Consider the following 23,554-nt stretch of genomic DNA (forward strand, 5'->3'; position numbering starts at 1 on the left):
TGAAAGGAGAACTAGGACACATTAAGTGACTGAGTGCTGAAGGATGCACTGTGAGGAGTAAAATGGAGTCAGCCCACAGCAAAGCAAGCCTGGCCTGAAGCAACAGGACTGGATCAGGGTCAGTCACTGGAGAAAAATCATACAGAGAGGAAAGGTGATGCATGGAATATTTACCACTTGCTCATAGAAAAAAATTTCACAACAGGTAATAAAGGAATGCTTATGAACTATATCAACAAAAGCTGTGCTTCCACAGCAAAAGGAGAACTACTTATGGATTGGAAGAACACTTGAAGAACATCTCCCTCTTGCAAATGATATACAGTGATGCTAACACAGTAATTCATAACCATGTACTTGTAGGGGTTTACTTCAAACAGTTATAAAGAATAATTCCAGTGGTTAATACCCTTAGTGAAATTTCTGGACTTGTTGATTTGAAATACACCTCATGTTAGTATTACCTGCCTCAAATCCTCTTGTTTTATAACAACCATCTCTTTATCTCTTGTGTAAGACTAAAAAGATCCTAACATATGAAAAACATCTTTGCTAACTTTTTTTGGGGTCTCCAGTGATCGCTGTTAGTTCTATCATTCCGCTGAGTTTTTCAGTAGGAGCATGACAACACTGTAACTAAGTGAAATTGTCCAAAGCACACTAGAAATATGAGCTTACAATATTCATATTGTTCTAAGAGAAATGTGTTCCTACAGAGAAATTCAAAGAACAAAGAGTGTTAGCTTGTTCTAATAAGCAGCTTCCTTTAGTGATAAGTTTGTTTTGAAAATACCAAGACAACAAAAGAATTTCATAACTTACTCTAAACTCAGTCTTTCTCTGGAATAGAAAACAATCCAACAGCATGTATATTGGAGTGATAATGCCATCAGCTTCAGTATTACATTGTCACAGGATTTCTCGTAATTTAGTTCTTCCATACTCTACCATAAAATTAATATAAAAAGTAAAAACTGAATAAATATATTACCATGGCAGTCACAACCTTTTCATGTGCATTGCTGTATTATGCAGAAGTTAGATCAAACATTGACTTGATGATCTTAAAGGTCTTTTCCAACCTAAACGATTCTATGATTCTATAAATACAGCTAAATAATATAGGTATTAAAGACACATCTGGGAGTCAGGAAAACTAGGTTGTATTCCCAACTTTTATTTTGTTTGACCTTTAAAAACCTGATTCACTGCTTCATGCCTCTTTTTTCTTCCTGTAAAAACAAAACACTGCTACTAACTTTTTAGGAAGTTCTTAAGATTTTTGATAACTTTAATAATGCAAAATACTGTTATAAACCTCTGAAATACTTAACCTATACAAATCATATTATACCTACACTGAATATATGAAGTACAACATTGCTAATTGCAGCAGCATTTGCAGTAGCATGTAGGAATGTCTATCTGTCTTGTGCTTGCAATACTAATGGATTATTTTATTCTTTATCTATCTTTCAGTAGCAGTTCTACCTGCAAAGTCATCTGTCTTGCTGCATACCAAAATTTAAGTATTATGCTATCAGCTAAACGATTATTTTTTATTAAAAGTAGGACAAATTATTCTCTAGACTAATTCAGATAACTGTCTGAAATGGGAGGAATTAACATGCACACTGGTAAGAGGATATAGTCACAGACAAATTCAATTGGCTATTTCAATATTCATTTATACAACCCTATTTTCAAGTATGCATCTATATTTAATGCAATCCAATCTCAGGTCAAGTGTTATGCTTCTGTGAAGAAATGTAGGTATAGACATGAGAACATTTTAAACTAGTCAAACTGGCACAGACAGAATTTTGGAGTTAATTAATTTAAAAATAATTTGTGCCGTGAGACAATGCATCAATTAAGTATGATTACAAGGAAGAAAAGATACGTTAGAAGGCTGCAGATATGGCCTAGAAGTGACCCAACACATAACAGAATTTGGACATACTAGTTTCATTTTGTACCTGCAAAAAGATAGCAGTACATTCATCTATTGTCAACACAACATATCGTTCTGTACTTCCAAAGAGCCTTAAGGAGTAACTACTGCTTCTTTCAACAAAGGTAATGCTGTACCTGAAGAAGTCAAATTATTTTATTAAATCTCAGTTAAGTAAAATAATAATATTTTCTTAAAGGAAATTAATAACATACATGTCTTAACACATTTTTTTAAATTACACAGTCTTTTCATACCTTGATCTTTCTCAAATGCTCAAGTTCACTTTAAGACACATTCAAAGAATACACATCAATGTAGCAGTGACTTAATGAAATATGACTGTACTAATTCAATTATGTTGCTAACTGCACCAAATATGACCTTGATATACAGCCTTCGAGTTTACAAAAAAAAGACATAATACAGAAACTAACATAGATAAATAAAGAAAATATACTTAGATACTCCTTTGAGTAATTAAATGTATGTTGCATTTCTTTTCTTCTTTTCATGATTGTGCAGCACAGGGAAAGCAAACTGAGTGAAAACTCCCTGACTGCCATTGGTATGATCCTAAATTTTTTTGAGTGAACGAGAACTGACAGCAGCACAGCCTCCTGTTACCAGCTGTATTAGCAAAGACTCACTGAATGAACATCACATGCTTAGGGCTTTTGGGGAGTCTTGGCTGACTAAGGGTCTCCTTAGTTGGAGAAGAGACAATTGTCACACTGCTTAGCCTCATCCATAGGAAACACAAGAGAACTAAACCTCAATCTGCCAGCAGTAAGTCATCTAGAAACTTGTATGGACAGTGTATTCAGACATTAACAAAAAAGTGAACTATAAGCTTTTCTGATCAGTGCTAAAAGGAGCTAGTGAGAAAGTACCAAAAAGCATTCCTGGCTATTTAGCTTATGGCCAGGCTGAAAAGAGAATCTGAACAGGTCAGAGTTTAAAACTGCAGCCAAATTAAATGTTCCAATTTTAAATGTCAAACATATAATTTTTTTTTCCCTATTGAACTGTAATTAGACACAGCTCAAAAATGGCTTCACAGCTGACTTGAGGATACAGCAAGGATCAAAACTGGCATGTCTCTTCAGCAACATGGTGAAATCAACCATCTGTATCTCTGACACTACATTTAAGAGATGCTGCTGCTATGTCCCCTATTTCTTTCTTCTTTTTTTCTCTCCACGATAAAAGGTACTTTTATCAGGTATTTATTATTGTGAAAGCAAAATGCAAGAAAATTATGTCAAAGAAAATAATGCACACATGCAACGATTTACAAACATGAAAATTTTTATACGGGTTAAAGAGTATTCAAAATCAAGTGAATATTAGATCTGAATTTCACAAATAAAGTAGTTTTTGTTTTTAACTTAGCCTCCCCCAAAAGCTGTGATGCATCAGTAAATGAGACTGTTTTACTGTTGTTTGTTTTGTTTTTTTAGCATAGCTCTGGTAGCTAAAAAGCAAAAAATCCAAAAGCAATGTTAAGAAGAAGAATTTAAGAAGAATTAAATAAAAAGTCTTCCAAGCACCAAGAAGCACTAAAGCAAAAAATGTTTTGGGGTAACATTATGATTTTCAGGGAAAAGTAGACAATTAAAAAAGTTGTTTTAATTAAAAGTGCAAGCTCATTATTAAAATAAACAAATCGGCCAATTCCATTCTGGTTGATACCTGTGTGAATCTCTAGGATTAAGCTATCAACCTCAGCAGAAAAATTATCTTTTTATCTCTTAAAATGCTAATAGTGTACTTGCAGTAATGTACCTGATAGCCAAGTAGATGGCTACTACATCATATAGTAGGACAAGATATATGTCCTGGAAAACTGAAAATATATTGTCAATAAGATTAAATAGGCTATTGTCACTCACTTGGATTCCAAAAGCTGAAGAATATCTGGCATATTAAGAAGACCTTCAGTTGTCAGAAATACATATGGAATCTGTACCTCCAGAAGAAAGGAACCACAGTGATTCCCTGAAACATTTTGTATATGTAAGATAATAGTTTCATAAGCAAAAAACTAAAGATACATTTAGGTATTTAAATAGACATATCTTTTTAAAATGCAGCTTTTATTCATCCCCATTAAAATGCTTCCATTACATGCTTCTTTTTTAAAAAAAATTAAACTCTTCTGAATCTCTTTGAAATTAAGCTTTAATTTATATTCCTTTAGATCTACGGCGACATTCCCTTAGGATGAGGAAGGGTGGATACAGCTTGTAGGAACTGTAAACAATCCGTGAACTTAGCACAAGTCTTTTATCAACCAACATTTACTACTACATCCTGGCCAAAGCTAAGCTCACACCGTAAGAAAAACACCTTCCTATCTTGCTGTATAGATAAACCAGCTCTGTTTGCTTAGCTTTAGCCTTCATAATTTATTACTCATTCTCTTCCACAGGCACATGAATGTAGTATTTTAGGGAACAGAAAATGCTTTCCTTTCATATGCCAGCCCAATTGTTTATTACAATTCTGGAGAGCACTTACCCATTTGTATTGTTTCAGGGAGGGTGGTTTTAAAAGTCATGTAAGTAACATTCAGATTTTTGCACACATTTTTCCAGCAAGAGTTTTCAGAATAATCATATTCCATTACTAAAGAGAAGTGTGTCCAAGGGAAGTCAGCTCCAATTTGCTGATTATGTACAATAACACAGGAATATCTACTAAGGCTTAAAAAAACCAACAAAATATTAATAAAATTAAGTTCAGGTAGAATTATTCTCAGAACAAAATAAACACAGTTTGACTTTGAAGAATTATCACTGTTTAAAGTCTGCTGACAAAACAGTATTTACCCTTCCTGAATTTAACACTGTAATTTCTTTAAAAATTAAAAGTTAAAAGCTGTACTTCCTCCCCTCCAATTATCTACCTGAAGTATTCATATTTTCTTGCAATGTCATAATTAGTCATTATTTCTCTTATGCCCTTCCCCCCCTTTTTATAAAATATTAAAAACAAACACGTTTTTCTAAACAAATTTTTCTAAAACATGCAAAACAAAATAAAAAGTTAACAACATGCAATTGCATGTTTTCTAAAAGTTCCTCTGAGCCTCACAATTAATTTGTCCTACACCGTGGACAAAATTCTCCCCTCCCAGAATGAAGCTGTAGATCCATATTCTGAAATTTTTACTCCAGACTGGAAAGTCCCATGGAAATGAACAAAAGTAGCAGAAGTTTCACTGATATTAGTCCTGAGTAAAGACTTTATTCTCAAAAATCAAGAATTTAACTTACTTGCTTATGATATCTTTACAAACTAAAAAGGTTCCTTTTTTCTCAGAATTCAAATCCATAGCTTTTAAACCTGCATAAAAAGAATTAAAGCCTTCATCAAACAAATGGGCCTCTGTGGGTATGAATCAATGCACAGCCATAAGCAGCAAATGTGGAACAACACAGGATATTCAAATTTATGTATTACATTGTCTGTCTTGATGAAGTCCTACACAATTTCAGTTTGTATTGCACTGGTGGGTACAATGATTTAGAAACTGACATTTTTTAACCCAAGGAAGAAGTAACGCACAGAAGTTTCATGTCTCACAAACTCAAAACCTGATTACCTTAAAATGAAAAACTAAAGGCTAGTGCAAAAGGAAGCATCTTTGCCCCTTTATCATTTAAGTTCTTTTACACTTTCTGTATACTTCAAGTTTTACAACATGACTGGATGATGTAGCTAAAAAGGTATATTTGTATAACACGAATGCCTCTCTTCAAAAGTTTAGTTAGTTGGATTGACCTATGTCTGCAACCAAGTCTTAAAATCTTAAAACAAATAAAATACTTTTCATTAAATATTATTGGTAGTAAAAGCATTGTGAACATGCCTCCTCCCTTTCAAAACATTCTAAAAGACAGGCTTTCTTCTTTTAAGAGCACAGGAAATTTAACTGTATTTGTAAAGGCAAAAGAACAATACAATACATGACACTGTTGATAAGGTTCAAGCAAGAAGGAATTACAAAAATGGGTTTTAAAAAGCAATACGAATGGAATCAGTGGCTTGCTCTAAACATAAGTACAGGCTCAGATAACAATCCTCCTGAAACACATTTGTTTTACCATCTGAATCTGTGACATTGAATAAGCTTGTACAAAAATTACACACAGATAAGATGATGAATTGATGAAAGTGTTGCTTGTATCAGTGGGGGACCGGGATACTGGAAACAGGATTTTTTTTCCCTTGAGTTTAATAGGTTGCTACAGCTTATGCTTACATATTTAGCAAATTAGCAAACAAGGTCAGCCACAGATGGCTAAGGGAAATCATGATCTGTACCTAACTACTCATTTAAGGTTTATGCTAGGGTGCTTAGTTAGGACTGCTACATTCTAACTTCTCTTAATAAGCTTGCAAGGAAGAAAACTTGTGACCACTGATCAGCTAAAAACAATGAGACAATCTGACCAAGACAACAGATGCAATTATAATTAGGCAATGGGCTGCCCACATCTCCTTTGTGTTCTGTTAAATAAATCTTTGACTTGACAGATGAACTATCATTCTCTTGCAAGAGAAAACATCATACCAGAACTCTTAATCAGGGGAAAATAAAATTACAAGAAAGAAAAAAGCCTGGTGGAAGAGTTAGGAAACAGAAACCAGTGAGAAAAGTATATAGAAACATTCCTGAGGAGGAGAAAAGGGAGAAACACCTGCAAAAAGCATAGAAAGAAGAATGCAGCAAAGCACAGAATAACAGCCACTTTTTCTTTCAAAAATACTCATAAAAATAATTATTTACCTTCTACTTTAGATAAAGTGTGAATGAGGGCAGCTTTTTCTCTCTCAGAGTCCATCCTTGTTATGATTAGTATCTGGAAGAAAAGTAAAAGAAACTCTAGCACTGTCAAAAAGTTGTTCTTTCAGCCTGCATACATCTTTCTTCCTCCTTTGCACAGAAAGCATGAGATTGACTAAGCAGGTGGCAAAAATGGAAACCTCGGAGTTTTCCAGAATGACAATCATAGAATCATAGAGTACCTCAAGTTGGAAGGGACTCAGAAGGATTATTGAGTCCAACTCCCTGCGCCTCGCAGAACTACCTAACACTAACCCATATGACTAAGAGCATCATCCAGATGCTCCTTGAACTCTGACAGGCTTGGTGCCGCGACCACTTCCCTGGGGAGCCTATTGCAATGACTGACCACCCTCTCAGTGAAGAACCTTTTCCTAATACCCAGTCTGAACTTCCTCTGATGCAGCTTTATTCCCTTTCCTCATGTCCTATCGCTGGTCACCAGAGAGAAGAGATCAGCAGCTCCCACTCTGCTGCCCCCCTTGAGGAAGCTGTAAGCTGTGATGAGGTCACCTCTCAGCCTTCTCTTCTCCAAGCTGAACAAACTGAGTGACCTCTGATGCTCCTCATAAGTCTTGCCCTCGAGGCCTTTCACCATCTTGGTCATCCTCCTCTGGACACACTCCCATAGTTTGATGTCCTCCTTATACTGAGGCACCCAAAACTGCACAGAGTACTTGAGGTGGTGCCACACCAGTGAAGTGCCAGGTGGGGCAATCACCTCCCTCGACCAGTTAGCTATGCTGTGCTTGATGCACCCCAAGACACTGTTGGCTGTTTTGGCTGCCAGGGCACACTGTTGACTCATATTCAACTTGCCATCAACCCAAACCTCCAGATCTCTTTCCACAGGGCTGCTCTCCAACCTCTCATCCCCCAATTTGTACATATAACCAGGATTACCCCGTCCCAGGTGCAGAATCCAGCACTTGTTCTTGTTAAATTTCATATGGTTGATGATTGCCCAGCTCTCTAGTCTATCCAGATCTCTCTGTAAGGCCTCTCTACCCTTGAGGGAGTCCACAGCTCCTCCTAATTTAGTATGATTGGCAAACTCACTTAATGTACATTCGACTCCTGCATCCAGATCACTTACAAAAACTTTAAAGAGACTGGCTCTAAAATCAAGCCCTTGGGAACCCCACTGGTGACTGGCCACCAGCTTGATGTAACCCCATTTACTGTAAGTCTTTGAACCCGACCTGTCAGTCAATTGCTCACCCAACATATTATGGACTTGTCTAGCTGTGTGCTAGACATTTTATCCAGAAGGATACTGTGAGAGACAGTATCAAAAGCTTTGCTAAAATCCCAAAAAATCACATCTACCAACTTCCCTCAGTCAACTAGCTGGGTGACCTTGTCATAAAAGGAAATTAGGTTAGTTAAGCAGGACTTTTTCCTCGTGAACCTGTGCTACATATGGCCAATGACTGCATTGTCTCTCAAGTGTTTTTCAATAACTACCAGAATAACTTGCTCCGTAATTTCACCAGGCACTGAAGTGAGACTGACAGGCCTCTAATTATAAGGGTCTTCCTTCTTTCCCTTCTTGAAAATTGGGACAACATTTGCCAGCTTCCAGGCAACTGGGACCCCTCCAGGCTCCCAAGACTGTTGAAAAATAGTGGACAGAGGTCCACAATGTCATCGGCCAAGCTCTTTCAGTACTCTGGGATGAAGCCGATTGGGCCTCATAGATTTATGCGCATCCAGCTGGAGCAGCAAGTCTCAAACAAGTTCAGGGTTGGCTGGGAGTTTATCATCCCCGCAGTCACAGTCTTCCAACACAGGGCTCTGGGGTCCCAGGGCCCATCATTGCTGTTGAAGACAGAGGCGAAGAAGGCATTAAAAGTCTCTGCTTTGTCTATATCCCTATTTCTGAGGTGACCAACCTCGTCAAGCAACAGACCAATGTTATCTCTGATTCTCCTTTTGCTGTTAATATATTTCAAAAAGCCCTTTTTGCTGTCCTTCACAGTGCTGGACACCTTGAACTCTAATCGAGCTTTGGCTGCATGAATTTTCTCCCTACAGTGGCGAACAGCATCTCTGTAGTCCTCCTGTGTCGCTTGTCCTTGCTTCCAATGTTCATACACTTTCATTTTCCACTTAAGTTCTAGAAGATCGCTGCTCAGCCAAGCAGGCCTTCTGCCCTAGTTGCTTGACTTCCGACACTTTGGAATTGCCTGCTCCTGCGCTCATAAGAGATGGCTCTTAAAAAGTGATCAGCATCCATGGAGCCTAACACCTTCAAAAGCAGATTCCCAGGGGACCTTACTAACTAGCTCCTTCAGCAGCCTGAAGTCTGCTCTCCCCATACCCAAGGTCAAAGTTTTGCTGGCGATTTTTCTTGTACTACCAAAGGTTTGAAACTCAGATGTATGTGTGCATTATTACAAGAGTTGGAGAAACAATATTATAGAAGACATCAGTATGGGAATTCAGTTTTATGAACAAAGTTGTTCTAGAAGAAATCTTAAACTGGAATATTTGATTCAAAGTAAAAATGCTATTTAAAGGTATTACCTAAAGACATTATACCACATTATTACTGTTGCACTAGACAGATTATTACTGTCACATTAGAGGCATTATCCCTATGGAGGCAAAATTTAAATTGAAGATATTTAGAATTCAGGCTGCAAGATGGTGATGTACTGGAGGGAGGTACTAGATGTACTGCTGAACTAATTAGAAAGATTTTCCAGACCATAGATGGAGTACAGTGAAGTGTTCCTGATAGAGATCGCTTATCTCTGAGACTCATTAAATACTGCTTAATATGAAAACATTGAAAAGGATTAGAATCTACCAAACTGACATAGTTTTAAAAAGAATCGCTATCAGAGAAGGTGTTTACCTCGTCCACCATTTCAAATGGTATAAAATGAACTTGTGCTACGTAACTGAAGTATGTAAAAAAGAATATGTACACACATACGGGATTTACACCATACTTTCAGACAGGATGATTCTGAACCTTTATGCCATTGTATAAACACTTTTCATGGTGCATACAAGATTTTTAAGGAGGCACACAGCATTGTCTAACTCTTAAGACTTACAGATGCAAGCTAATTATATATGTAAATATTAATCGTGTGTTAGATCTTGTCAGAAAAGAACTTCTGGATACCAGTCAGCCTGACAAGCTTAAGGCAGAATTCCATTTCCATATGTTGGTGCACAGAACAGCCACCTGACAACCCACTGGCTCTTTTTAAAGCAGTTTTGGACAACTGCATTTTAAAATGCAGACCTGCTTTTTTCCCACACGATACAACAGCATACTTATTACTTGCTGTGGTGAGCTAGATGACATTTTTAGTCATGTTCTATCTAATCATGAGTACAACAGATAATGAAACAAAGAGTAAAGTTCATTTTATTCTATTCCATCAGCAACTTATTGCTTACAAAGTAAATGTCCTATTATAATCCTGCATCAATAACAATTTTGGCTAATAAAAGCATAACCAGATTATCATATTTCACATCATATTAACTTATGCTGATGTGATGTGATAGAACAGGAAATGGCTTATTCAATACAACTTTTATTTCTTGTTAAAACTGGAATATTCCTTCTGCCTATTCTGGCTCATTGAAACCCATCTCTGAATGTTAGGGAACAGTAAACAATCTTATAATTGTGAATAAAATCATATGTATTCTTACATTGAATGGGTACGTGTGCATGACCTTAAATTTAAGTCAAGAAAGCAAGTAAAAACTCAGGAGAGTTATAGTTAAAAATTTTAAAAATCACATCTAGTGGAGTTCAGAAGAAAAGCAAAATTGTCATTGAGCTGACATTAAGATGACAAAGTTGCCATATGTCTCCTAGTACAGCATAATCCTAGTATCACAAAGCAAAATGTGTTACTCTTAAAAGAAGAAAATGATGCTGAAATCATCTTAGAGGGTCTATTGAAGGACAGAAACCAAGACAATCAACACCATTTTGTTTTGGTTGCTTCATTTCCATTTTAAATTCCCAAAGTGTGTACAATAATCTATTATATTTTTCTTCTCAGGAAAATTTAATCAAATTATGTTTAGAGCTCTTAGTGCAACTTTCAACAGAAACACAAGAAGAAGAAAGCTCCAGGAAGCGAAGTATGGAAAGAAATTGAAATAAATGAAAGTAAGCTTGAAGATTCGTCTTTTTTGGCTGTGTGTTCAGCAGCATAAATTCTATTCCAAACAGTTAGGACACTTAAAAATTATGTATTCTATCCCTTCTGTTTCATTATGTGGTATGTATTCTGTAAATAAACAACAAATATTCTGCAAAAGAAAATGGTGTTTTGCGCTGCATGGTATCACCCAAAATACTCACATATCCAAAAAAAAATCTTTGGATAACTTGAATCTCCTCCACGACTCTATCCTCCATGCCAAAACTACCACTTATGGATATTTGCTTCTTATATGATTATAATGCCAGGAGATTGGCCTGATATATGGGTAAAGCAGAGGTCCTTCTATGGATAACAATACCCATATACTCCATGGTGTGTGGGCTCTGAGCCACAGTCCTGACTTATGCTATGATTCTCTTTGCACCAGAGGACTGAGGCCTTCAAATAAACAGTTATAATACAATTTTCAGTAAGTGATGTGATACAATATACTTACCAGGGAAACAAAACCACCTGCAACAAGATGAAGCCCTGGCAGTGTTAAAACTCATATGCACGTTATTTCAGTCATGCAACAAGGGGAAGTTTGATCAAACAGAAACCTGCACTGCTCCTGATAGAGGTCTTAAACTTTATGTTACCCTTATTTAACAGATCCTGTGAGTTGGAAAGGTAATTATTAGACTTTCTTCCATAAACCAACCCTTGTTGAAAGACGGTTTTATAATTATTCACATAGTTTGGAGCAGTTTTGTTTGCTTAGAGAAATTGTTTACATTGTTAACCTTAACACTGTGTTCATCTCCATAACTTTGCATCCAATTTAACATTTGACACTGAAGCTCTGTTATTTTGGGATTTGTTTCATGCTTTTTCTGGCTGCTGTACTGTACAATCTTCAACTGCCTCCAGATGTTATTCAAACAGGATTCTAAGATGTTTTTATAGATATCCTTTGCCTTGGACAAATAACCTGTTAATAAAGGAACAAAAGAAGTAATTGCAGTGACTAAAGATAATTGCCAAGGTTTGTGTTTATTCTACACATAAATTTAAAATTTATGTGAAGGTATCTTGCACAAAAAAGATGAAAATTTAATGGCTCACCAATATGGAAGGATACTATTACTACTAATCAGGTACATAAGTGGCCTTTATAAAACTGGTATACCTCCTGTACTATCTGCTATATGACTCCAGCTAGAATTATAGAACATTGCATTCTATAGCTGCAGATACCAGCAGCAGCACTGTTATATTTAACTAGTCTCTATGGTTTATACTAAATAACAACTTTATTTATATTCCCACTGTCCAAAGCTTTACTTGTCCTGTGTTTTCACCACTCTTCGTATTATCACAACTATTTCTCAACTCTGAATGATGCTTTTTGTATATAAATGGTGAACAATGCTGGGGTTATTTGAATATGCATAAAGAAAAATACATCTAAGATAACTATGCGATGAATCACACAGCACAGCACAACATCACAACAATAGTGAAGACTACAGAGCTTAGTATCTGGCTCAATTTTCTAAGTTTTTTTCAGATCTTTTTTACTTGTGCAGTTTCCTGTGTGAGGTGTTGCTGGGATCTGGGAGGGACAGGTGCTGTGTAATTCTGAAATACCATCTAGGAGTGCTTTTGCTACAATAGAACATAGAAGGAAGAACTGCTCATTTGCCTCCCTCCCATCCTCCTACGTTCTTTATAGCAATTTATAGAAATATAGTAACATATATAGTAGGTTATAGAAAAGAATTCCACTTAAGATTCTACTTATATATTCATTCTGTATTTTTCTTCCTACTCTTTTATTGCTAGAAATATTTAAGTGCATACAAAATAATTTATTTTCCCCACAGTTCAGTCTGTGGTAGATGTTTTCCATTTTACATCAATTTTAAGGAACCCCTCTCCATCAAGGGATAATGCAGAGTGACCGAAGTTAGATGCTTTGAAGTGCCTTATCTCCTATAAAGCCAAAGAGAGCCTGACTTTCCTAGGGCATTCATAAAAGCTGGCTTCAGCTCCTTATGAATCTATTCTGGTAGATCTATCTGAAAAGTCACAATATACAACTATGGGAACTTGACAGGCATGGCATTATCATTTCAGGCATAAAACTGGGCTACAATGGATTTTCATATTCCAAATCCAAATAGCATAAGACCAGAAAAGCTCAAAAAAAGCTTCTGTGTGAGTCCAGTGCTAAGAATTGGACTGTAACTTCAAACTCTCTGCCTCGTGATACGTTAGGTAGTATTTCAGATTTTGCTTGAAATGCCCTCAGTTTTAAGTATCTCATTTCCAAGGAGCCTAAGAATATTTTTAGGTGGAAATTGTTCCACACTTGCAGAAGGTGGACTGTAAACAGCAAAGGACCTGCCATTTTTGCATGTTTCTCAGTTTCCACAGAGATTCCAATGAAAATTCATCATTCTGAGATACAAGACAACACATTATATATGTGGAAGTTCATATGAATGTTTCTTAGGCCAATCCATGTAATAACGTAAACAGTGGTATATTAGTCATGAACTGAGCATATACACTAGCAAAGTACAATCTGCAGTGAATTAATTTCTAATGATGGAGCAGAAATAAGGAATCAAAGGGGGTTGAATATATTGAAGCTATGCTGGAGGTATATTGATGGCAAAGAATCACAGCCTACAAACACGAAGGATGGACTGCAGAATACACACAAAGCATTGGGGTGCCAAGTATCATTATTCGCTACTAAAAACAAACCTAGTGCTGTGTCCAAGCCACATGTTAATAGAAGATCTCGAACTGTCACCAGCAAGTGCACCAAAGCAGCATGTCTGAACAGCATAATCTCCTTCTCATCTATTTTACCTTTATAAATAGAAGACACAGGTGTGGTCTGTATAATTTCAGAAATCACACTATACATACATAATCAATTTAAAAGATCCTGGTATCTCAGAATTTTTATTAAACACACTTAAACAGACATAATCTTGAAAGCTGAGATCTGGTGGTCTTGGCAAATAGCTTATGATATAGCATAACTTTTCCCATGCTATCTGACCCTGAGCAAGTGGCACACAGGGAAGTGGTTTTGAAAGGTGTGTAGGGATAGATGGTGCTTGCTGGAGGAGGGGATAACAGTTCCCCTAGGTGTGCCATTAAATCCACACTGCCTTACTGATTTTATAGAATCACAGAATCATAGAATGCTTTGGATTGGAAGGGACCTTTAAAGGTCATCTAGTCCAACCTCCCTGCAAGAGCAGGGACATCTTTAACTACATCAGGTTGCTCAGACCCCATCCAACCTGACCTTGAATGTTTCCAGGGATGGGGCCTCCACTACCTCTCTGGGCAACCTGTTCCAGTGCCTCACCACCCTCATTGTCAAAAATTTCTTTCTTAAATCCAGTCCAAATCTGCCCTCCCTTAGTTTAAAACCATTGCTCCTTGTCCTGTCACAACAGGCCTTGCTAAAAAGTCTGTCCCCGTCTTTCCTATAGGCCCCCTTTAAGTACTGGAAGGCTGCTATAACATCTCCCTGCAGCCTTCTCTTCTCCAGGCTGAACAACCCCAACTCTCCCAGCCTGTCCTCATAGGAGAGGTGCTCCAGCCCTCGCATCATTTTCGTGGCCCTCCTCTGGACCTGCTCCAACAGCTCCATGTCCTTCTTGTGCTGAGGGCTCCAGAGCTGGACGCAGTACTCCAGGTGGGGTCTCACCAAAGCAGAGTGGCAGAATCACCTCCCTCGACCTGCTGGCCACGGTTCTGTTGATGCAGCCCAGGATATGGTTGGCCTTCTGGGCTGCAAGCGCACATTGTCGGCTCATGTCCAGCTTTTTGTCCATCAGTACCCCCAAGTCCTTTTCTGCAGGGCTGCTCTCCCTGCAGAGAGGGAGAGGATCACATCATCCCCCAGCCTCTATTGAAACCAAGGATTGCCCCGACCCAGGTGTAGGACCCTGCACTTGGCCTTGTTGAACCTCATGAGGTTCATATGGGCCCACTTCTCCAGCTTGCCCAGGTCCCTCTGGATGACATCCTGTCCTTCTGGCGTGTCAACTGCACCACTCAGCTTGGTGTCACCTGCAAACTTGCTGAGGGTGCACTCCATCTCACTGTCAATGTCATTGATGAAAATATTGAACAGCACTGGTCCCAGTACGAACCCCTGAGGGACACCACTCATCACTGATCTCCATCTGGACATTGAGCCGTTGACCACTACCCTCTGGATGCGACCGTCTGACCAATTCCTTATCCACTGAACAGTCCACCCATCAAATCCCTATCTCTCCAATTTAGAGAGAAGGATGTTGTGGGGGACCGTGTCAAAGGCTTTACAGAAGTCCAGATAGATGACACCCATTGCTTTTCCCTTGCCCACTGATGTGGTACCTCCATTGTAGAAAGCCACTAGGTTGGTCAGGCAATTTTAGTATGGCAATCTTTAAATATACATGGAAACTGATAAATTTCCCATCTTTTGGTCCATCATACAAGCCTAGCTGTCCACATTACTACTTCCTCACTCGACTAGTCAAATTACTAAATTTTTCAACAGCACTGAAACTTCATCTAACCTGTTTTCCAAACATTTCAGAACTCTTTCCAAGAAATCAAAATGGCAGATTATCTACTAAGCAATACGCAATTTTAAAGCAGTGATAACCTCAAATTGAGCTTTTCATAGAACCTTTTCAACAAATTTTAGACTATAAAAGCCACATTCTTTATGGCAAATTATTTGGACCCAGCTAGTCTTCACACATATCATGAGAAAAATTCCTACTGTCTTCCAATATTGATCCATGTAGAGTCTTAACTTCTGAAATTATCCTCCCCACACCTAATTAACCTCTCCTGATGAGAATCTTAACCTTCTTTGAGAAGGTAAATTTGGAGGACATCTGCTTCTTCTTGGACCCACAGAGTAAATCAAACAATTTATGGGTTACCTATTTTGTATTATGTACCCATTTTGAATAAATCTTCAAGGACTTGACTGAACAGGAAGGAATTACTAGTCTGAAGAAAGAAGGCATTTTTGGGAATTGCACACAGGGAGTGGTGTGTTTCATTATCTTAAGAATGGAAACGTGACTGCTGCAGAGTAAGTGGGCTTAATAATAAAATACTTCAAGATGCTAAAAAATGGTTGAGGAAGATAATTAAAGAATAAATGACTACAGCTAATCAAGGAATTACTGAATGAGATGCATTATACAAGAAAAATATTAGATAGTTCCGTGTACTAGGATCAACATAGCTTTTAATTCAAAAAGACAAGTGAAGCACTTAGGAAGTAAAAATCAAACTTATGAACACAGCATACAGACGAAACTGGAAACAGCTGGAAACAGCATGGAAGACAAAGATCTTGCCACTATTCTGTATCAAAAGACAGAAAGTCACTGTTCATCTCTGTCAGTGAAGGTGCTGAAGCTGAAGGACTGTGTCCAGTTCTTGACACCACTCACCATAAAACCTCAGTGAGGAATACAGGTAATTTAAAAAAAAGGCAAGACAGTAAGAAATCACATTTTTTGATTAAAGACTGGAGCATTTGGTGATATTTGGTGTAGAAAGAAAAGACCAGCAGGGGAATAATAATATTCTAATAGATCAATACCATCATAGTAAGTGATTGTTTTCTGTGTTCACTGGGGGATTAATGAGAAAATGCATCAGCATACTCTGGAGTAAAGTGGAATGAGACTGGATATTGTGAAACTATTTAAAACCAGGAAGGCAATAAAAGAGTGAAGTAAGTTACCAGGGAGGTTTTGGACTCTCCTATACAGTTAGAGAAATATTAATCCGGAATGGATTGGAAATGTTAGAGTCTTTCTCATTTCTATGTATCCAGGGACCTTTGAGCAAGAAAATACTTATCTACTTCTGCCTCTTTAGTTGGGGACAAAATGCAAGACCTCCCTTGCACTTTTCGGTCTCTTCAGTGCAGACAGCACTAGCTAAATCAACCTGACTTTTTTCGGTATTTTAAACCAAGAGCAAAAAGGTTTTGCTGCTTTCCTTGAGCTGTAGTCCAAAGACCAACCTATTTCATAGGTCAATTTTGTGTTCAACAACAGTTCTTTCTGTATAACAAGGGATGGGTAAATATTATCCGTTCCTCAGAAGACATTTGCCCTGAAAAGGAAGGTCTAACAGATGACTATTTGCCTCATCAGTATGTCAGCCACTAAACATTTTCATTGATTTCATTGCTGTAATTTTAGCAATTGGTAATATACTGCACAGCTAATCTACAAGCAAAGAGGGCCCGGAAGGTTGAATAAGCACGCCACTTGGCCCAGCTCCTGCTTTAGGTTACATTTCTACAGCACGTAAACTGCATTTGAAAGGATATAAGTTTTCTTAAACTAATCTTGAATTAAAATGCACACTCTTACATATTTTTTCCCTTGATCTTGAGAAACAGTAATAGTTGTCTGTATACTTTTCTCAGCAATGTTTTCCTGTGATTCACTGATACAGGTACAGGTACTGAGTTTCTCCCTTATGTTTGTGAAGATGGTGTTTGGTTTTTTGTAAGCTCCCTCAAATTAAGAGAACCCTGCTGCTGACAATTTTAATATGGTAATTCTACAGACCACAGGCTGTCATTCTGCAGAGACCACCAAATTTTTTTTCTTTGCCTTCTCTCTCATTTGTAATTTCATTATCATTAGTTTTATTTTGAGAAAAGTACATTAAGCACAGAAAGCAATAAAGTTTAGATACCTAAAGTTTATCACATAACTTGTGACATAATATAAAAACTTGGCAGGTAGTAAATGGCCTGCTATGTTATCCTTACAACTAGTTCTCAACTATGAGCAGTACAACTCAAAAAATAATTCAAAATACCCAACAGCTTTCTAAATCTTCCTCAAACACAGTCTGTATTTTGCTGTGAGGTTTTCCTGCCCCTCTCTTTATCTATAGCCAAAAAACTTTGTAAGGGGACACTGATTGTGCTGGCTTCTGTTTTCATTTTTCTGGTTCTGTAGAGTTTTCACATGCCAGATAGGAGAGAAATGAAGTCAGAAAGAAACCAAATTAATATGGATTTTTTTCTCCTAATTTCTAACATAGGCTTAGCATTTTTCATAATGCAGGTGTGACAAACAACAGCTACTAAAAGGAGAGAAACAACAAAAATACATAGATGCCTTTTAATTTTAAAATCTAACATAAAAAAAATTTTTAAAGTTGTTTGATATAGAAGCAACATTTCTGAGGCATATCTAAAATATTTTAAAATGAAATTCAATTAGAATATTTTTTGTATTACAATATTCAGGTTAATAAATGTAATGCTGAAGAACTAGGAGACATTATTTTGGTCAAGGTCAGGTTGGATGGGGCTCTGAGCAACCTGATGTAGTTAAAGATGTCCCTGCTCTTGCAGGGGGATTAGACTAGATGACCTGTAAAGGTCCCTTCCAATCCAAAGCATTCTATGATTCTATGATTTTGAAAATAAAAGAGGAAATTAATTACTGTAACTCTACAAGATAAACTGCTGAAAGTTTTATCATTAATTTATCAAAGATCTTAAACCTTGTGTCACCATTTAAACTTGTATTAGTATTGAAGATTAAAAAAACAATTATTTTTTTTAAAAGACATACCTTCTTTAAAACGATCACATATCACTTTCTCTTGCTGTTTTAGGAAAAACCTTGTATGATCAAATTTAATGCTGTCAAAGCTCCAATTTACAGAAGCAAGTACACCCAGATGTGTCAAATCTTTTAGAACAGGAGTGGCTGCTTCTTCCAAGAGGCAGTATGCCTGACATTGGCTTTCTGGATTGCACAATAAACAAAACATAATAATAAAGTTTGGTTTCAAATACTACTACTGGACAAGAATATTCAAAAGACTTAGCAAAACACAAAGAACACTGTCTTCTTCATGAAAGCTGTAGCATTAATAGAAAAACAATTGCTCACCAGGGAGCCTCCTGGGTGGTAGAATTAAGCTGCTCCTCACAGCAGGCAACCTTGTTATTCCATGCATTTCATAAAGTGATCAAACTCCATGATGAAAAGTTAGGATTTTCTACTCCTGTGACTCCCACTCAGATTGTACTATTACTCCATGGTTCTACAGCCTTCTTCTACTTTGTAGTCTAAACTTACACTTAGTCCCTTTGTATCCACTTGTTACTATAACTTCAACTGAAACAGCCCTTCTCCTTCCCTGGTATTTATCTTCTAATGTCTTTGTCTAGCAAAGCTAAATCAGCCAATCTGTTAGCCTCTTTGTTCTTTCATACTAACAGTTTTTAATAGCTTCTGGGTGGCTGTTTTACAATTCTTTCCAAGTTATGACTGAATTTCTTTCTATTAGCATTCATGACAGAGCTGTCATGAGTTGAAAGGAATGTCCTTTTCCTCGGGTAAGAAGGTGAAACTCTTCCATACCCATTTTTTAAAATTATAGTTGAGTTGATCATATCAACAAGATCAGACCTCTGCGATTCTTTACTTTCAGAGATTTACTACTACTTTTCAAAAATATTTGCAAGTGATCTGTACAAATTATTTGACTAGCAGCTGACTTAACTTCACTTGGTCAATGCACTATTTCATAAGAGCAATTAATAACTTCATATTTTTAAGCATTCTAAAAAAAGGTATATGATTATGTCCAGTTTTTCAGCCTTTATGGAAATAGGTCAGATACTATAGTATTTTGGATGCCCATTGTATAATTTCATTCAGGCATTCCTGTATTCCATTAAGCACCTAGTTGGAATGAACGCATTTCCATGGAAAACCAAACTAATCTGTGCTAGGCCTACAACCTTCTAGCACTGGGTGTGCTTAATTCGAGGCTGTAAAATATCTTGGATAAATATCTTCTAGGTTCTTCTCCACCATTTCTACTGCATGACAAAATTGTTGTCAGTGTATGTTCTTTGATACAATGCCTTGAGAAGTACAACAGCAAGATTTCACAGGGTAAGGCTCAGTCATGTATGAGATAAATCCATAGTGGATTACTACTGTGTTAAAGACATTTCCTACCAAAATGACTGCCAATCCCTTCCGTCTCCAATTCTCTCATTTACTCTGTCAGAGAAAAAAAATGCAGAATGATAATTTGAGGGTACTGGTTGGCATGAAGAGATTTCATGTCTGCTGATTTAGATCAGACATAACTCAAAGTCTGTACTTTTTAGTTTGCATGCAATTGGCTTTAGTCTTAAGACAGAATTCCATAGCCTGCTCTCACACCTGTGTCAAAATAAATATTCATCTATTTGGAATGTTTTCAGTCACAAGGAGTAGAGACTAAGCCTAATAATTTCCGTATCTGTCTGAGTAGTACTATTTAATATAAAATTATACTGCAAAGCTATATACAGTAAAGCATATCTAAAAATAATATACCTGATGCCTGAATATCGACTGTAACACTGTCCTCGTTCTCTTGTTCTTTTTCGTCTGTTCTTACAGTCTCACAAACAGAACTGTCCTCTTTGTGAACATGCATATGCTGTTCTTCGGGTTGTAGCACTAAATCATTAAACCATAAGTGAACGTTTCGATACAAATATCACAAAACCAGCTCAATGAATAAGAAAACTGTTCTATACATGCAAAAATATTTTCAAATTAAGTAGTTTCTATGACATATATTTTCTTTTCATGAACTTTATTGTTTTCATGGACTCATATAGTATGGAAAAACCACTGAGAGACAGAGAGAGAGAGATGAGACCCTGTCAGCCTTCATAGCCCAAGAAGTCAGGCATTATCAGGGTCCTCTTCCTTAGGGCAGAAATACAGAGCTGGGAAAATTAAGGAGCTGGTAATATAGCTCTATAATATAGCTCCATAGGAAAGCTCATATGCCTTTATACAGAGAAAAACCATGTATGAGAGGAAAGATGCTGCTGACTGTAAGGAACTCAAGCTATGGAAAATACCTCCATGAGTGAGTGTGAGTAGAAAAGGTTACATACTGTAAGTGATCCAGAAAGAACATAAAAGCTGCAAATGGCAGGGAAAAAAAAAAAAAGAAAAATTGCTCATTGAAAAGAACTTTTTCTCCTGTCTTATAGCTATCTTCTGCAACTTGTTAGTATTTCTAAGCCTCCTTCCCTTCTTCCTTATAAAAACTGATGCATGAGCTACAGCTTCTGCCCACAAAGCTTCCTGTGGCAGCTCTACATCTTTATTTCTGAGAGGGGTTCTGGCTGAATAGCTGTCTCCTAAATATTGCTGATTTTTTCTAGTTAAGAAGGTCACCTTCCTCAGAAAACAAACTGATCATACAGAGACAGAAAGAAAAGAAAAAATGAATTTTTTTTCTAGTTAAGTTAAAAAACCCTTCCTGATTTTGAAAAGCTATACAGGGTTCAAAATTGGATCAATAAACTGTTTCTACTACTTCCCTCCTGTGTATATTCTGAACTAGATATTATACACAATGACATCTTTAAAATATAAGCCAAACAACAACAACAATAGAGAAAGAGCCCTACAAGCAGTGCTGGCATTTCTTATTTTCCGTTAAATTTAGAATGACCCTTAATCAAAACTTTTCATTATTACAAAAGTATACAATAATTTACATCATTTCTACATCAATGTGGTAAGACCTATACATTTTAATGGGTTCTCTATATATTAGACATAACTGATCTGCAACACTGGGGTCTACTTGTAAACATATTCTAAACTGCATTTAACTTACTTAAACCTCTGCAAGCCTATTCATAAATGTAACATAGCTTGTCTTTCAATACATTTGGCCTTCTTGTTAGACGATGGAGTTCTAGTCAGAGTTCACTAGATGGCAGCATAAAACTTCAGTTCAGGTACCTTGCTCTCCTAGTTTAAAAATTGGGATTGTTGCTTCCTGAGGCCTTGGAAGTGTTTTATGCATATCTATCAGTGTCAGTAACAGATGAATTTTACCAAGAAATAACTTCCTCCACAAGATTATATAAGCTTGCAATTAAAGAAATATCTCAATTCTATTCTATAGGAATTATTGCTGAAAGCTATTATGTAACAAGTTTTATCTTTTTTTTATGCTGGGACATATAACTGAAACACAGATAAAAGTTTTTGTCAAAATTCTGCCATACAAGTCCAAAAAATGAAGATTATTCTTTTTTAATACAACTTTATCCTGAAAAGTGAATCTGGAAATATGTCACCGCCTTCTGATATTTTGTGTCACAAATATTTCTTTTTTAAAAAAAATAAGGACTTTAATCTACTTCTTTTCCCTCTCTGTTACTTTGCATTTCTGCAATGCCCAACGCATAGCCTAAGATGCTTTCATAAGCATTGTCATCAACAAGAAGAGGGCTACCAACAACTTTCTGTTTTCCCTAAGACCTGTACTGCCTCATTGTTTGATGGGGTTTGCACCAAGGTAACTGGCTCAAATGGTTCTTTCCAGAGAAGAACTTTAACTCTTGTTCATTGTCTAGGCTATGTTGGTTCTACAAAAATAAGAGTATTGATAATTACTATTTGATAACTACAATTAATTTGATAACTACAATTAATTACTACTATTTCTCCAAAGAGGCCAGGAGATCTGATTCATGGACAGAAGAGACCTTCTGGAGTAAGTACCATTTAGAGTTCCTTTGTCAGAATAGGAATAAACTCATGTTTATTTTATTAAAAACCACTTCCACCCAAAAAAAACCCCAAACCCAAAAACAAAGCACCTCCCACCCAACCAAAACAAACAAACAAAATCCCCTAAGATATCTAAAGGAAAAAATAAAAGGTTGAAAAATTCAGCTACATTAAAGATCATAAAAATGTTACCACTGACTTCGAAGGATTTTTTTTCCCCATAAATCTACTAGCATGAAGTAGCATCTATTGCAATTGGCATAAGAAAGCAGAATTAAACCCGGAAAAATCGCAGAATAAACTGGATTACATACCTTTTTCAGGACTATCTACATAATTTTCTTCCTCTCTTTGGGTGAGTGTATGTTTAGATCTCAGCATGATAAAGTTGCTCAGATCAGAATCGTCGTCGTCCCATTTTGTAGCAAGTGCAAATGATGCAGGCTTTTGACTACTGGATGAGTTGTCTTGTTTAGAAGGCACACCCTTACAGCTGACTGATTCAGATGATTTGGGGGTTTTGTTTCCTTGGTTTAAGAAATAAATTGCCTCTTCTACCTTATTATTTTTTATGCTTCCTCCAGTAAGCTCTTCCACAGATGTATTTGTACTGTGAATTTTGGCAGATGGTGCAGCACTCATATGCAGGGCAAAGTACTGCCTCTGAGACTGCGGTGACATGTCAAGATTAATTACTTTGTCCAACTGATGTCTTTCAGCAGAAAGCATCTCCTGGTTTGTCGTGGAATTCTTCTCTTCAAGCCATCCTAAAAAATAAAATGTAATTTCTCCACTGCAACATAAATTTTGTCTTTTCTTCCTCCTGGTTGGAGTTAACTATTTTGGATGATTACAGACAAAACATTTTTTAATTTCTTCTTTCTGCCTTCCCAAATCATTAGAATCCACTTTTAGAAAATTTGTACTGATTAGTCCTGAGTAAAAACATACAGTGTTGAGAAACAGAAGGCCA

At 36.8% G+C, this 23,554-nt stretch overlaps 1 protein-coding gene across 1 annotated transcript in view; it reads right to left on the reverse strand.

Annotated features, from left to right (window-relative positions):
* SHOC1 (shortage in chiasmata 1) overlaps window positions 1-23,554 on the reverse strand; it is a 53,340-nt gene that overhangs the window by 7,580 nt on the left and 22,206 nt on the right. The window contains exons 11-21 of the mRNA XM_075488636.1: window positions 22,896-23,348; window positions 20,368-20,493; window positions 18,598-18,774; window positions 13,715-13,822; window positions 11,743-11,930; window positions 6,756-6,825; window positions 5,236-5,311; window positions 4,478-4,662; window positions 3,850-3,955; window positions 1,980-2,091; window positions 823-944 (exon numbers count right to left, since the gene is read on the reverse strand). Coding sequence (XP_075344751.1) covers window positions 823-944; window positions 1,980-2,091; window positions 3,850-3,955; window positions 4,478-4,662; window positions 5,236-5,311; window positions 6,756-6,825; window positions 11,743-11,930; window positions 13,715-13,822; window positions 18,598-18,774; window positions 20,368-20,493; window positions 22,896-23,348 — 1,723 coding nt within the window. The remainder of the gene's footprint in view (window positions 1-822; window positions 945-1,979; window positions 2,092-3,849; window positions 3,956-4,477; window positions 4,663-5,235; window positions 5,312-6,755; window positions 6,826-11,742; window positions 11,931-13,714; window positions 13,823-18,597; window positions 18,775-20,367; window positions 20,494-22,895; window positions 23,349-23,554) is intronic.

The sequence above is a fragment of the Mycteria americana genome, chromosome Z (genome assembly GCF_035582795.1).
Source record: "Mycteria americana isolate JAX WOST 10 ecotype Jacksonville Zoo and Gardens chromosome Z, USCA_MyAme_1.0, whole genome shotgun sequence".
In the NCBI taxonomy this organism is placed as follows: domain Eukaryota; kingdom Metazoa; phylum Chordata; class Aves; order Ciconiiformes; family Ciconiidae; genus Mycteria; species Mycteria americana.